Genomic DNA, 12,764 nt, shown 5'->3' with positions numbered 1-12,764 from the left:
AGGGAAAACTAAGAATTTTAAAGGGAAAATGAGAAGAATTTCATAATTGCTTTTAAATAATTATCTTTGACTATAAAGATCAATAGCAAGGGTGACACCAGCCAGAGGATGGACGGGGCAGTTGCTGGGCAGATGTCCTGGAAGATTTTTTGTAGGGTTGTGACAGCCTTTGTGCAAACTTTTGGGTTTTGTAGCCTTTTTTGTTATCAGGCATACAAGCATGAGAAGTCTCAGAGCCTTTCTCAGCTCTATTTGTCAGCAGTTTCTTAACATTAGTGACTCCCTTTTGATTCTGACAACTTTCATAGCAGTCAGATAGGATATTGACTGAAATAGACAACAGGAAAGTTACTGAGGGGTAACAATGTATATTTTGATTGATGTCTTGTTTACAAATGTATATATTTGTCAAAATTCATCCAAGCATATAAAGTCTGTACATTTTATTGTGTGTAAACTATTCCTCAGTAAAGTTGATTAAAAATTACATAAGCATCTTCTAGATCTTTAGATGATCACCTTGCTGAGGGCCATCATGTGATTTTATTTCTCACAGCTCAAATGTTTATTATAATGCTGATACTGGATTTGGTACAATTTTACTAGTCACAGATTCAATAAGAAACAGCAGAGAGTCTTCATAAATAACAGCTATAGTTATGTTAAGTAGAGGCCAGTGACTTTATGGGAAGCCATTCTAATGAAGCATTGAAATAATCTAAATACAGAAAAATTTTGGAGAATCCAGGCCTTGCCAGGCAGGAATCCTCTGATAATGCTGAGCTCAGGACTCAGAGTAATTAGAAACATTGGCCTCCCAAGCTGAGCAGCCATGGGGCTTCGGGAATACTCTGCTCTGCCCTGGTAAGCTAATGTAGCTCAGTTCCATTTCATTGGCTTTGTAGTTTATATTATATCTGATCTGTAAGTTTATTTTTATAGTTGTCTAAAAGCTACAAGCCTAACAGTTTGTAGTGTTTTATGTTTGCATTTATATTTAAGTAAAATTACAATAAAAAGAATTTAAGTCAACATTGGGGGTCTGTGAGAATATTTTCTACTTTAAAGAGATCAATACATTATTCAAGGCTGGAAAATGCTGAGTATTTGCAAATGGTGTTATAATTGGAAAAGATCCAGAAATCTTGATTGGATGCTGGGGCTGCCAGAAAAAAATGGAGCAGAGCTGGCAACGTTGGCTCTTTGCACAATTCAGAACCAGTTCTGCATCTGAGCGCATACAGGCAGATTTGCTGGGATGGCATGAAAGGAATTCTTGTGCAGAATAAGCGGTGGCTTAATTTCTAAGAGAGTACTTTTGAGAATACTGAAAATAGGACTAAAAACCATTTATAGTCTAATTATTATGGTAGGATTTTGATATCTGCAGATATGTTGTCAGGCCACCATTTGAATTGTGATATAGCTGATTCAATTAATGAACCATTTTATTTGTCAGGGCTTCTGAAATTCCAAGTGACAGAAGACTTCAATTCAAATAAGCTTGGGGGGTGGGGTGTGGGGGAAGATGTGAATTTGCTCTGGTGATTACAAAGAGAACCAGTTAGAAACTTATTTGAGCCTGCAAGGACCTCGTACTTCACATCACATTATCAGGAGCTGATTTGTCTTCTTCTCTTGCTTCAGTTTTCTTCTGTGCTGTCTCCATTTCAGGTAGAACCTACCTACAACTTGTGGTGACCCTAGCAGGTGAAGCCTTAATTTTTACAAGATTCAAGTCTAGTAGGAAAAAGAATAAGACATATTTTATTTTCATACGGTTCAAGATGAACCCAGCCCTTGCAGGCTCAATGGGATTGATCACAGGAGCATCCTTGAACATCCAACATGACCAAAGGATGACAAAGCTGACCAGGCAGGGTCCACTGCTGCAGCCAGCAGCTCCAACTGAGAATCAGGTGTGTTGAGACTGGGGCAGGAGTTGGTTCTCTAGAGGAAAACAGGTCAGTGTGTGTTATCAGAAGAAAGAGAACGGATATTGGGTGGCGAACATTTATATATCTGTTGTCAAATAGATACCAATATCTATCTTTCAGTGCACAATCTCCAACAAAATAGGTATTAGCATAAAAATAAATCTATGCTGAATTAACAGCAACAATATCTTTGAGGCACATGGCAGAAATACGACTTGAATGTAAGTATAGAAGGTGGCTTTGAAACTATTTGAAACACTTTACTCAAAGGATACTCGTGAACTTCTGGTTTCTGATCCAGCACATAAGGAGTGAAGAAGTCTTCTCAACACCCTTACAAGTCAAAAGCTGAGCGAACTGAAAAAGCGATGAACAGCTCTTCTTAGATCTGTCAGGGAAGTGAGATCACAGGCCAAACCACTGCCTCTAAATTAGACAGACAAGTGAATGACGATTTATCAGAGCAGAAATCCATGGAGGAGCAACCTCCATGGATCCAGTGCCAGGGTAGAAACACCTGAACTGTAATTGACGAAGTGCTGGGGGTTCATGGTGGACAAGTCTGGAGGTAAAAACTCTGGCTAGACCCAGTGACCAGGCATGGAGGGGGAAGGGGCACACTTTCGTGAGTTTTGCCCCCTAGAGATCAAACAGGATCCTGCTTCCAGCGAGGGGAGGAGAAAAGGATCTATTTTGAAATACACCAGAACATTCTCTTCTTACCAAGGCCTGCCTTCAGAAGAAACTAGTTAACCAGAGACTCGCTTGCCATGGTTTTCTTGGAGTCTACCTACCTTGGGTGAGGGAAATATCCAACTCCAGCCCACTCCAGCCATCCTGTGCCACCTAAAGGGGGATAAAATTTGAGAAGTACTTGGTGAAGTTTACAGTCCAGAGGCACAGGCTTGCCACATACTGAGACCTACTCTCAGGACTATCGCGTGTTTCCTCTCCCCACACCTTACCACTACAGCACTAAAGGCCAATTGACACAGTTCCTTTCATGCATTAAATCATGCCCTGCTATCAAGAAAAAATTACAAGGCACACTGAAAGGCAAGCAAAAAAACAAAACAAAACAAAACAAAAAAAGTTTGAAGAGACAGAACAGACATCAGAACCAGATATGGAAGGGATGTTGGAATTATCATACCAGAAATTTAAAACAACTATAATTAATATGCAAAGGGCACTAATGGATAAAGTAAATGCCATGCAAGAATAGTTGAGCACTGTAAGCAGAGAAATAGAAATTCTAAGAAATTTTGGTTAACCAAAAAGAAACACTAGTGAAGAAAACCACTGTTAGAGAAATGCAGAATGCCTTTGATGAGCCTATTATTATTAAATAGTAGACTAGACATAGCTGAAAAAAGAATCCCTGAGTTTGAGGATATCTCAGAAGAAACTTCCAAAATTAAAAAGCAAAGAGAAAAACGACTGAAAACAATAGAATGGAATTGAGAAAATTATCTGAGACAACTACAAAAAGAGCAATATATGTGCAATGAAAATTCCCGAAGGAGAAGAAAGAGAAAAAGGAATGGGAGAAATATTTGAAACAATAATGACTGAGAATTTCCTCAAGTTAATGTCAGATATCAAACCACAGATCGAGGAAACTCAGAAAACCCCAAGCAGGGACTGGTTATTTAATTTGCTGGAAGACAGAATGTCAGTTATTAGAATAATAGACCAAACTGAATAATGTGACGTAAATAATGAAGTTAAAGGCTAATGACTAGGCACATAATACCAACTTCACAGAAATAAAATAGAGAAGACCTCTCCATTCTCAAATTCTATGCATTCCTGAGCATCTCTTCACTGGCCAGTGGTGGAAACCAGGTGATGAATTCCTCAATAGCCCCTCAAAGAATTGCTTTCTTGAATGTTGCAAGGGAGTAGGGAATAATTAGGATGCATGAGGTATGAGAAAAGCAATATAATAAGAATTATTGGCCCAGAACCACAGAAAAATTTCAGGTTTATTTATGCTTGGTGCTGAAAGGAAGGAGTTTCTTTCAACAGCTGGAGATAAAACCTAGCTAGCATGTTCCTGAGTGAGGGGGTGAAGTGGTACCTGGGAAAGCCCAGCAAATGAAGAGAAGTCAGGAGGCCTGTGCTCACTCAGTGCCCTAGGGCTCAGTGTATTTGCAGAACTGTTTTACATGATTAAGTACAGTCCTGGTGGGTTGGTGGTGAGGAGGTGGGGAGCTTAGGGGGAGGGGTGAGGGAGTGGAGGGGGTCGGTAACGGGAGATGTAGGAAAAAGAACTTTGTGTCATGTCGTTTTGTGATTCTTTGTTATTTCATCTGGTAAACATTCGTTGTGCCCCAGCTGCCTGCTATAGATGCTACATGCTCTAGATGCTAGAAATAAAGAAGTGAGATAGAGTAGGGGTGGTCACTGTCATTGTCCTTGTCCTGTAAGTCCTAGATATCTATATGTTCTCATGTTTAGATCCCATGAAGAAGTTGTTTGGAATAAGGACTTACCGCCTTGTGATAATGAGCCCAGGATTCTTCTGAAGCACACACCCACTGTCCCAGCCCAAGTATTTCTGAAGCACACACCCACTGTCCCAGCCCAAGTATTTCTGAAGCACACACCCACTGTCCCAGCCCAAGTATGAGGCCCACTGTCAGGGTTTTAAGTATTGTCAGGGAGAAGTCAGGTTCTTGACCATCTGTTTACAGAGGGAATCCCTTGTACCACCCATCCTCAGGTTCTGCCATTGTCCTGTATAGCTAGTGATACTTGGGAAAGAATTGAGGAACCCCAGAGAATTTCGAAGTCCCCTTGGCACATCAGGGAATGAATGTTCTAGAGCTCAACCAGCTTGGGACCAAGGAGATAAGTCATCCAGGCAGACCCATTTTCCTGACTCTCCACCAAAGATGCATGTGCCCCTGTGATATTATGAAATAAATATTTGGTCTTCAACTCTGCTTCCTGGCATATATCTGCTAAAATCTTTAGAGTCTCCAAAGTAATGTCCTTTTGTATTTTAATAAGTCCATCATGATTTAACCTACATGCCTGCCTAACGAAGCCTCCATAAAAACCCAAAAGGATAGCATTTGAAGAGCTTCAGGATAGCTGAATGTGTAGTGGTTCCTATGAGGGTGGGACACCTGGAGAGGACATGGAAGTTCCATGCCTTTTCCCCCACACCTTGCCTTAAGGATCTCTTCATCTGTATCCTTTGTAATATCCTTTATAATAAACTGGTAAACAAAGTGTTTCCCTGAGTTCTGTGAGCCACTCTAGTAAATTAATCAAACCCAAGGAAGGGGCTTATGGGATCCCCAATGTATAGCCAGTCATTCAGAAGCCCAGGTAAAACAACCTGGGCCTTGAGATTGGCATCAGAAGTGGAGGCAGTCTTGGGGACTGAGCTCCCAACGTGTGGGATCTGAGGCTATCTCCAAATAGATGGAGTTGGAATTGAACTGAAAGACACCCAGTTGGTGTCTACTGCAGAATTGACTGCTTGGTTTATGGTTAGGGGTAATCCCCAAACATTTGGCCACAGAAGTTTTCTGTGTTGATCGTCATGGTGTGAAAGCAAATTAAAAATAGAGTTTGTTTTTTTCTCTTAGCCGCTCACTCATTATGAGCCCACCTGGAAACACCCTCCCCTTCCTGCACTGCTTTCTGCTATGCTCAGCCAAGCAAAGCATCCCCTACATAGACTACAGGGTATAAATAACACTCCATCTCTTGTGGTATCACAGCCAGATCCAGTGTCTGGCTCCTGGGAAAATCATGGGCCAGAGAAGTCAGGAGAAAACACATCCCAAGTCAGAAGGGCTCCAGAGTGGATTTCAGGTTCCCTTTATTGACTCCAGGGAAAAATCCTGCCCAAAGATGGCCACATGGCATGCAGCACTAGCCAGAGATTTCCTCCTTTGGAACTCTCCAAAGGTAAGAGGAAACACCTTTACAAATGCAACCTGAAGCTTCTTACCTCTGCTTTACGGACCTAGATCCTTTCCCACTATTGCACAGTGCTATGCCATCTGCAATTCCAACCATTCTAAACCAACTGCTTATTGTACTTCTTAGAGTAGTAAACTTTGATAGGCCTTTGTTTCACAATAATTGTTTCTGAAACTTCTTTGGTCCGTATCTATGGGGCCTGTGATACCAGTACAGTGGATGACTTAATAGTCTACAAAAAATGGATCCCTGGAAACCTCTTTTCAAGGAGTAAGATGTTGCCACTGATTTCAGAAGAATATCTGTGAGTCATCCATTTGATTATCTGAACAGATGCTGCTGACTTCTGGCATCATAGCAGAAGGGATGAGTCCCCAAGGTGTGTTGTAATCAGGCATCATGTGCGGCGGGTCAGCCCAGGGAACAGTAACTCTCAACCGCAGACATGTATCAAAAGGGGAAGCAGTAATGGAGCTGTTGCCCTGCCGACTGGTAGCTTGTTCCAGGGCAGAACTTTAATTAGTGGCTCCCTTAACAGCCAGGCCTGCTCAGTGTACATCCATAAAAAGCCATCTGAACACCAAAGTGGCCTCTCCCACTCATTAATGGTCACCTTTCTGCTTGAACCACAACAATCCTGCTGACCCTTGATTTCAGGTGAAAGAGGCTTTTATTCCCTCTAACCCTCAAAGATGAAGGTTTCAAAGCATTTCCTTCACTGGCCCAAACCCAGAATTCAAGTTAAATGGCTTTGCCAAAGGTGTGAACTAAGTGAAGGAAAGCTCTTCTCCTTGGGCTCAGGAGATCTGCAGTCAGCGGGAGGAGTGAGTGCATGAGCAGGAGTGGGGAGCCCTTTGTGTTTTCTGCAGACACTGCTGCAGCTGCTGTGCCTGGAACACACAGTTCCCGGGACACCCTCCTTCCCCAGGGCAGCCACACTGTCTCCTCACCCATAAAGGGAGGCGTGGCAGCATTCTGCCAGTTCTCTCCACTGCCACCTGTAAAGCTGGCTCGCCTGTGCATCACAAGCAGCTCTCCCCATAGAACAAATATGCAAGGTTCCCTGGCTGGCTCTGCGTCCCATTAAGGCCTTCTTGGTTTCCTGGTCAGGTCTGCAGTCATCCTAACTTCGTTTATGTTTTATTCTCTTTTCCACTTTCAAATCACAAACAGCTGGCACCCTCAGTTGCAGCAGATGACCTTGTCTCATCCCTCTTTGAGCACACCTAAGCTCCTTACCTCTATTCTATTTCACTTGCGAATGGTTGCCCTGAGGTGCCTCTCCTCCCAGGGCATGATCTCTTATATTTTCCTCCCAGGCAAATCTGCTCCTTGACTCTTCTTCCTCAGGGTATGGGATAATATGCATCAAGGGATCCTTTCTCAGCCATGCATGTGTTAATGTGTTCTCTCATTTGTTGGCAAACATGAGTCCCTGTTAGAGGGGGTCCTGGCCTGAGGACATGAAGATGGAGCCAGCATCTCAGGACTGCTCCCGAGGCCCCCTACAACCAACCCACTCTGGTCCTTGTATGACCTGTTGCTTCTCTGCTGTGATGAATGTAAGTCCCAGTGCGTGAGGTCGTGCAGTTCTGGCTGGATAGAGAAGCTCGGGAGAGCCAGTTAATCCAGAATAGTAAATCATTGACCCAAAACAGCCCACTTGGAGGAGACAGCAGTGGGGGTGTGGGACAGGACACTGGGGGTGCCGTCACAGGTGTCACTGTCAACCAGGCACTTGCCCTTATTAGCTGGGTAACCTTAGTCAAGTCTCAACCTCTTTCAGTCATGGTTTCCCACGGGCAAAATGGAAAACAATAATGGTTGCTAAGACCAGTAGTACTGTAAGAAATTAAATGAGATGGTTGTGACCTCGCCCAATATTGTATAAATAAGTGAATTTCTCCTAGTTTTGGCTTTCCTTCCTTCCTGCTTTCCCTCTTCCATCCTCCTTCTTTCCCTCCTTCCTTCCTTCCTTCTTCCCTTTCTTCAATCCTTCTTCTTTCCATTGTTCTTTTCTTCCTTCTTTTTCCCTTTCTTCTTCATTCCTTCCCTCTCTCCCTTCTTCCCTTCCTCCCTCTTCTTACTTTCTCCCTTCCTTCCTCTCTTCCTCAATTATTCTCTTCCTCCTACCTTCTCTTCATTCCTTCCTTCTTTCCCTCTTTCCTTTCTTCTTCTCTTCCCTCGTTCTTTCTTTCCTTCCTTCCTATGTTTTTCCCTTTCCTTCATCCTTCTTCTTTCCCTCTCCCAACCTCCATTCCCTCTCTACCTCTTTCCATCCCTCACTACCTTCTTCTCTTTCTTTACTTCCTTTCTTCATTCCTCCCTTCCCTCTTTCCTTCCTTCCTCTCTCCCTTCTTCCCTCCGGTGCTCTTCTTCTCTCCCTCCCTCGCTTTTCTTTTCTCCCTCCCTCTGAATCGCCTTCCCTTCCTTTCTCCCCTCCCTCGCTCCCTCCTTCTTTCCTTCCCTCCTTCTATTGCTGCGTTCTTCCCTCCTTTTCCCCTTCCCTCCTCAATTGGTCCTATTGGCTCTAAGAATAGAAGGATGAATAAAGCATAGCCACTGCCCTTAAATAAGCAACCATTTCAGAGGTGAGTACAGACAATCCGGAGCTATGAAAAAGTTGACTGTTATAAGGGACATTAAAAAAACAAAAGTTGGCATTAAAAAAAGTTTAAGGGACATAAAAAAAAAGTTGACATAAAAAGTTGACTGTTACAAGAGACATGAACCACTCTCTGGGGAGAAAATAAAGGTAAGATTAATTCTGCCAAAAGGGACAGGAAAGGTGACTGGCCTAGAATCCTGCCTGGAACCCACTTGCTTTGCATTGCTCAGGGTTGGTCCTGCGGCCAAGCTCAGACTGTCACACCGGCTACTAAATACGACTGTATCTCAGCAGATGGATTTAACTCTTGCGCACAGGAAGAAAATGGACCAATGAACTCAGTTAAAACAGGACATGAAAGCAGAAATGTGCTATATTTCTAGAGTGCTTTGGACTTCCTATTCATTCAGAGATCCTCTCTTTTTCCTTTTAAAGGTGAGAAAACAAAGAACCTGTAACACTGAGTGACTTGTTCAAAGTTGCAAAACTGGCCTCTGGTGGAACTTGGATTACACCCATGTCACCTCACTCCCTGACCAGAGATCTTTCTGCTGCTTCCTTGCAAACTGTAGCCCGGAAAAAAGGAAAGGAGAGAGAAGGAAAGACTAAGGGAAAGGCAAAAGGGAAGGGGGAAAAAGAAGGGGAAGGGGAGAGAAAGAGAAGGGAAAGGGAAGGGAAGAGGAGAGGAGGGGAGAGGAGGGGGAGAGGATGGGGAGGGGAGGGGGAGGGAAGGGAAGGGAAGGGAAGGGAAAATGGGGGAAAGGGAAGAGAAGGGAAAGGAAAAGAAGGGAAAGGAAAGCAAGGGAAAGTAAAATAAGTGGAAAGGAAGAAAGGAAAGAGGGAGGGAGGGAATAAAGGAAAGAAGAAAAGAAATGAGGGAGAGAAAGAGGAAAAGGAAAGGAGAGAGATGGAGGAGGGAGGCAGAAAGGGGAGAAGGAGGGCGAAGGGAAGGAAGGAAAGAAAGGAACAAAGAAGCAAGGAAAGAAGAAAAGTGAATTACAATTCATTGCACTGGCAATAAATAAATTATATATTCCTTCAGTGCCTGCAAAATCCCCTATATTTTCTCAAATTACTCAGCTCATCGAGCTGCATGGGTATTGTTCTTCACAAAGAACAGCAATCCCTTGGAAACTGCTTTCCTCCCTCTTTCTATCAGCCCTATAACACTATCTCTGAGAACATCTAACAGAACAAAGCCATTTGGACACTTGGTCACTTAATTCATCCTCAGTTTTGTCAGGCCTCTTCTTGAAAACTTGGCTATCTCATATTCATGGCTCTCTACTGGAACCAGCTGGCTGGGACAAGGAGTTTCCGATTCAGAGAGACCAGTGATTGAGGTGGGATCAATAAAAAGACATCATTATTTCCTCACCTGAGCCCCCAATCAATTTTTCAGTTAGAATCCTGGACACATACACCGTTACTGTTTCTTCTTATTAGTCACGTGTTTGGGGCTACCCCATTGTAACCACATGAGAGTACTGTTGGCAAAACAAAACAAACAGGGCGTTTAATGACAAGAACAGAATTAGCTAATAAAGTAAGTCAAATAACAAAATTTGTAACCTAACCCATGCTATAAAAACTTGATTTTATAGAACTGAGGACCCATTTTGCACATTACATATGATCACACCTTGAGGAGTGTTTTTATTTCGGCGGTATTGTGAAAGGTGTGATATTTGGAATAGAGGCATCATAAAGACACGGAAGCCATAATTGATTAGAGCAGTGATGAGAGGCAGGTGGGTGGGTAGGCTGCTGCAGCCACAGGCAAATGTGGCCTATCTCTTTTCTGACGGTAATAAGAAATGAAAGGGCCGAGTGTGGTGGCTCACACCTGTAATTCCAGCACTTTGAGAGGCCGGGTGGATCATTTGAGGTCAGGAGTTCAAGACCAGCCTGGGCAACAAAGCAAGACTCCATCTCTACCAAAAAAAAATAATAAAAAAACCATTAGCCCTGTGTGGTGACCTGTACACCCAGCTCCTTCGGAGGCTGAGGCAAGAGTTTGAGGCTGCAGTGAGCCGTGATCATGTTACTGCACTGAAGCCTGGGTGACAAAGTGAGATCGTGTCTCTAAAACATTAAAAAAAAAAAAAAAGAAAAAAGGAAAAATGAGAGTAGAACTGAAACAGCAGAAAGGCTCAAATCATCCTGGACATAGGAATCCTCCATCCAGGCCGGGCGCGGTGACTCATGCCTGTAATCTCCGCATTTGGGGAGGCCGAGGCAGGCGGATCACGAGATCAGGAGATCCACACCATTCTGGATAACACGGTGAAGCCCCGTCTCACTAAAAATACAAAAACAAAATTAGCCGCTGGTGGTGGCGGACGCCTATAGTCCCAGCTACTCAGGAGGCTAGGCTGGCATAAATCCGGGAGGCGGAGCTTGCAGTGAGTGGAGATCAGCCACTGCACTCCTGCCTGGGCCACAGAGCAAGACTCCGTCTCAAAAACAAACAAACAAACAAACAGAAAACAGAAAGAAATCCTCCATCCAGCCCTGTTGCCCTGTTGGTTCTGTGTGTGTTGGAGGGGGTGGAGGGGCAGCCTTCTAAGAAGACTTTCAAGGAGGGCTTCCTACCACCTCAGCTAAGACTTGTTTGTCTATACAATTAAAAGGTAGAGAGAAATACTTTGTCCTAAACCAGCCTCCCCAGTTTCCACCACCAGAGCGCCTGACTTTGCAGGGAAGGTTATCTGTTTACCGTCCGAGCACTTTCAGGGATTTTAAAATGCCATGAGTGGGAACCAGTGCCCTGGGAACGGCCATTTCCATGAAAATTCCATTTCGGGGATTAATCCGAACAGGTGCTACTGACTTTTTCTCCTGTACACAACATCAAAGAGTAAAACCAACCAGGCCTCTGCTTAACAGTTGAGGATTCCAGCAAAGTTAGGAAACAGGTTTCTATTTGCAGCAGAAGAGTGAGCAGGCAGGAAGAGGAAGATGGGAGCGGGGAGAGACTGGCAGAGATTCAGAAAGTTCGCGCTTGAGATTTTTACGTTTCTTACTCATACACGTCTATCTCTCTGGGTTTCTGAATGCAAAGACGAAAAAGTCTCAAGAGTCTGCTAAATTAACACGGCCTTCGAATCCCAAACTGAACACGGTAGCTGAACCAAGCCGTCCACAAAGAGGAAAGCCAGAGGGGGCCAATTAGGAAGGAAGAAATTAAAGAAAAGAGAAAAGCCAAGATGAAAGGTCCAGCGCCAAGTGAGTGACACGCCTGGAGAATGGCAACCCTAGCAGGGTCTGCGGCCGGCGGCGGAGGTGGGGACGCCGCCGCGCGGACGACTGACAGGTGGGTCTGGCGCAGCAAAGGGAGCGGGTGCCGCGGCAGGGTCTCCCCGGGGGCAACGCGAGGGCCTCCCCTGGGGCAGCGGGGGCCGAGGCGGCGCCTCCCGAGCGGGGGCAGCAGAGGAGGGAGCGGAGCGGGAGCCGGGCGGAGGCGGCTGCGGCAGGGGGAGGCGGGTGACAGGCGCGCTGGCTCCCATGCTGGCCTCGGTGCCACTACCGCGCCTGCCGCGCTCCGGGCTTCTCTTTCCCCTCCGACGCGCAGCGGCTGCCCAGACATTCCGGCTGCCGGGTCTGGACAGCTCCCCGAACCCCTCCGCGGAGAGGAGTGAGGCGGCGCCCGGGTGGCCCCCGGGGCGCGCTTGGTCTCGGAGAAGTGGGGACGAGGCTGGAGGATGAGCGGCTGAGGGCGACGCGGGCACTGACGCGAGTTGGGGCCGCGACCACCGGCAGCTGGCAGCACGATGAGCGAGTCCCCGGAGACGCCCTAGCCCGGTGCGCGCGCCGGGCGGAGCGCGCAGGTGGGGCTGGGCTCTCCGCGGTCCGCCCCGCGCGGGTCCCCGACTGGCCCAGGATGGGCGCTGGCAACCCGGGTCCGCGCCCGCCGCTGCTACCCCTGCGCCCGCCACGAGCCCGGCGTCCGGCCCACGCCTTGCGCTCATGTATGTAGGTTGGGCGCCGGTCTTCAGGGCTGAGGGTGCATGCTGGGTGTCCCCGCGCTGCCGGACGCGCTCCCGCTGTGTTCCGCCGCTCAGCTGCGCCGGAGGACCCCCCCTCCCCCGCCCAAGTTTGTGAATATGGGCGCTTCGCCCAGTGTTGAGGTCGGAAGGGACCGGGCAGGGGGTGAGCAAGGCCGGGCACGTTCAGAGCCCTCAGGGAGGAGGGCTGAGGGGGAGGGGACAGACGCACTGGAGTGCGCAGAGTGGGGGCGTTCGGGAAGTGAGGCAGAGAGAGGCTGGATTGCC

At 46.2% G+C, this 12,764-nt stretch overlaps 2 protein-coding genes across 5 annotated transcripts in view; one reads left to right on the top strand and one right to left on the bottom strand.

The window, feature by feature from the left end:
- Positions 1 to 1,433: 1,433 nt before the first annotated feature.
- LOC114676918 (uncharacterized) lies at positions 1,434 to 12,461 on the bottom strand. Its single transcript, XM_077998174.1, has 3 exons — positions 10,337 to 12,461; positions 9,869 to 9,977; positions 1,434 to 2,783 (listed from the first exon to the last, which is right to left on the bottom strand). The coding sequence occupies exon 1, from the start codon at positions 12,459 to 12,461 to the stop codon at positions 11,748 to 11,750; it is 714 nt and encodes a 237-aa protein (XP_077854300.1). The 3' UTR covers positions 1,434 to 2,783; positions 9,869 to 9,977; positions 10,337 to 11,747.
- The window catches only part of VWC2 (von Willebrand factor C domain containing 2), a 160,117-nt gene continuing 158,662 nt past the window's right edge, over positions 11,310 to 12,764 (top strand). For 2 of the 4 annotated variants that reach the window (XR_013415878.1, XM_077997981.1), the window contains exon 1: positions 11,913 to 12,461. The gene's annotated coding sequence lies outside the window, so the exon portion shown is untranslated. Of the gene's footprint in view, positions 11,807 to 11,912; positions 12,462 to 12,764 lie in introns of those variants that run through there. The other 2 variants (XR_001443593.3, XM_015133564.3) reach the window with 2 other exon arrangements.

This window comes from Macaca mulatta, chromosome 3 (genome assembly GCF_049350105.2).
Source record: "Macaca mulatta isolate MMU2019108-1 chromosome 3, T2T-MMU8v2.0, whole genome shotgun sequence".
NCBI classification, from domain to species: Eukaryota; Metazoa; Chordata; class Mammalia; order Primates; family Cercopithecidae; genus Macaca; species Macaca mulatta.
Note: the sequence above shows the minus strand (reverse complement) of the source record. Positions and strands in the feature narration are given on the sequence as shown.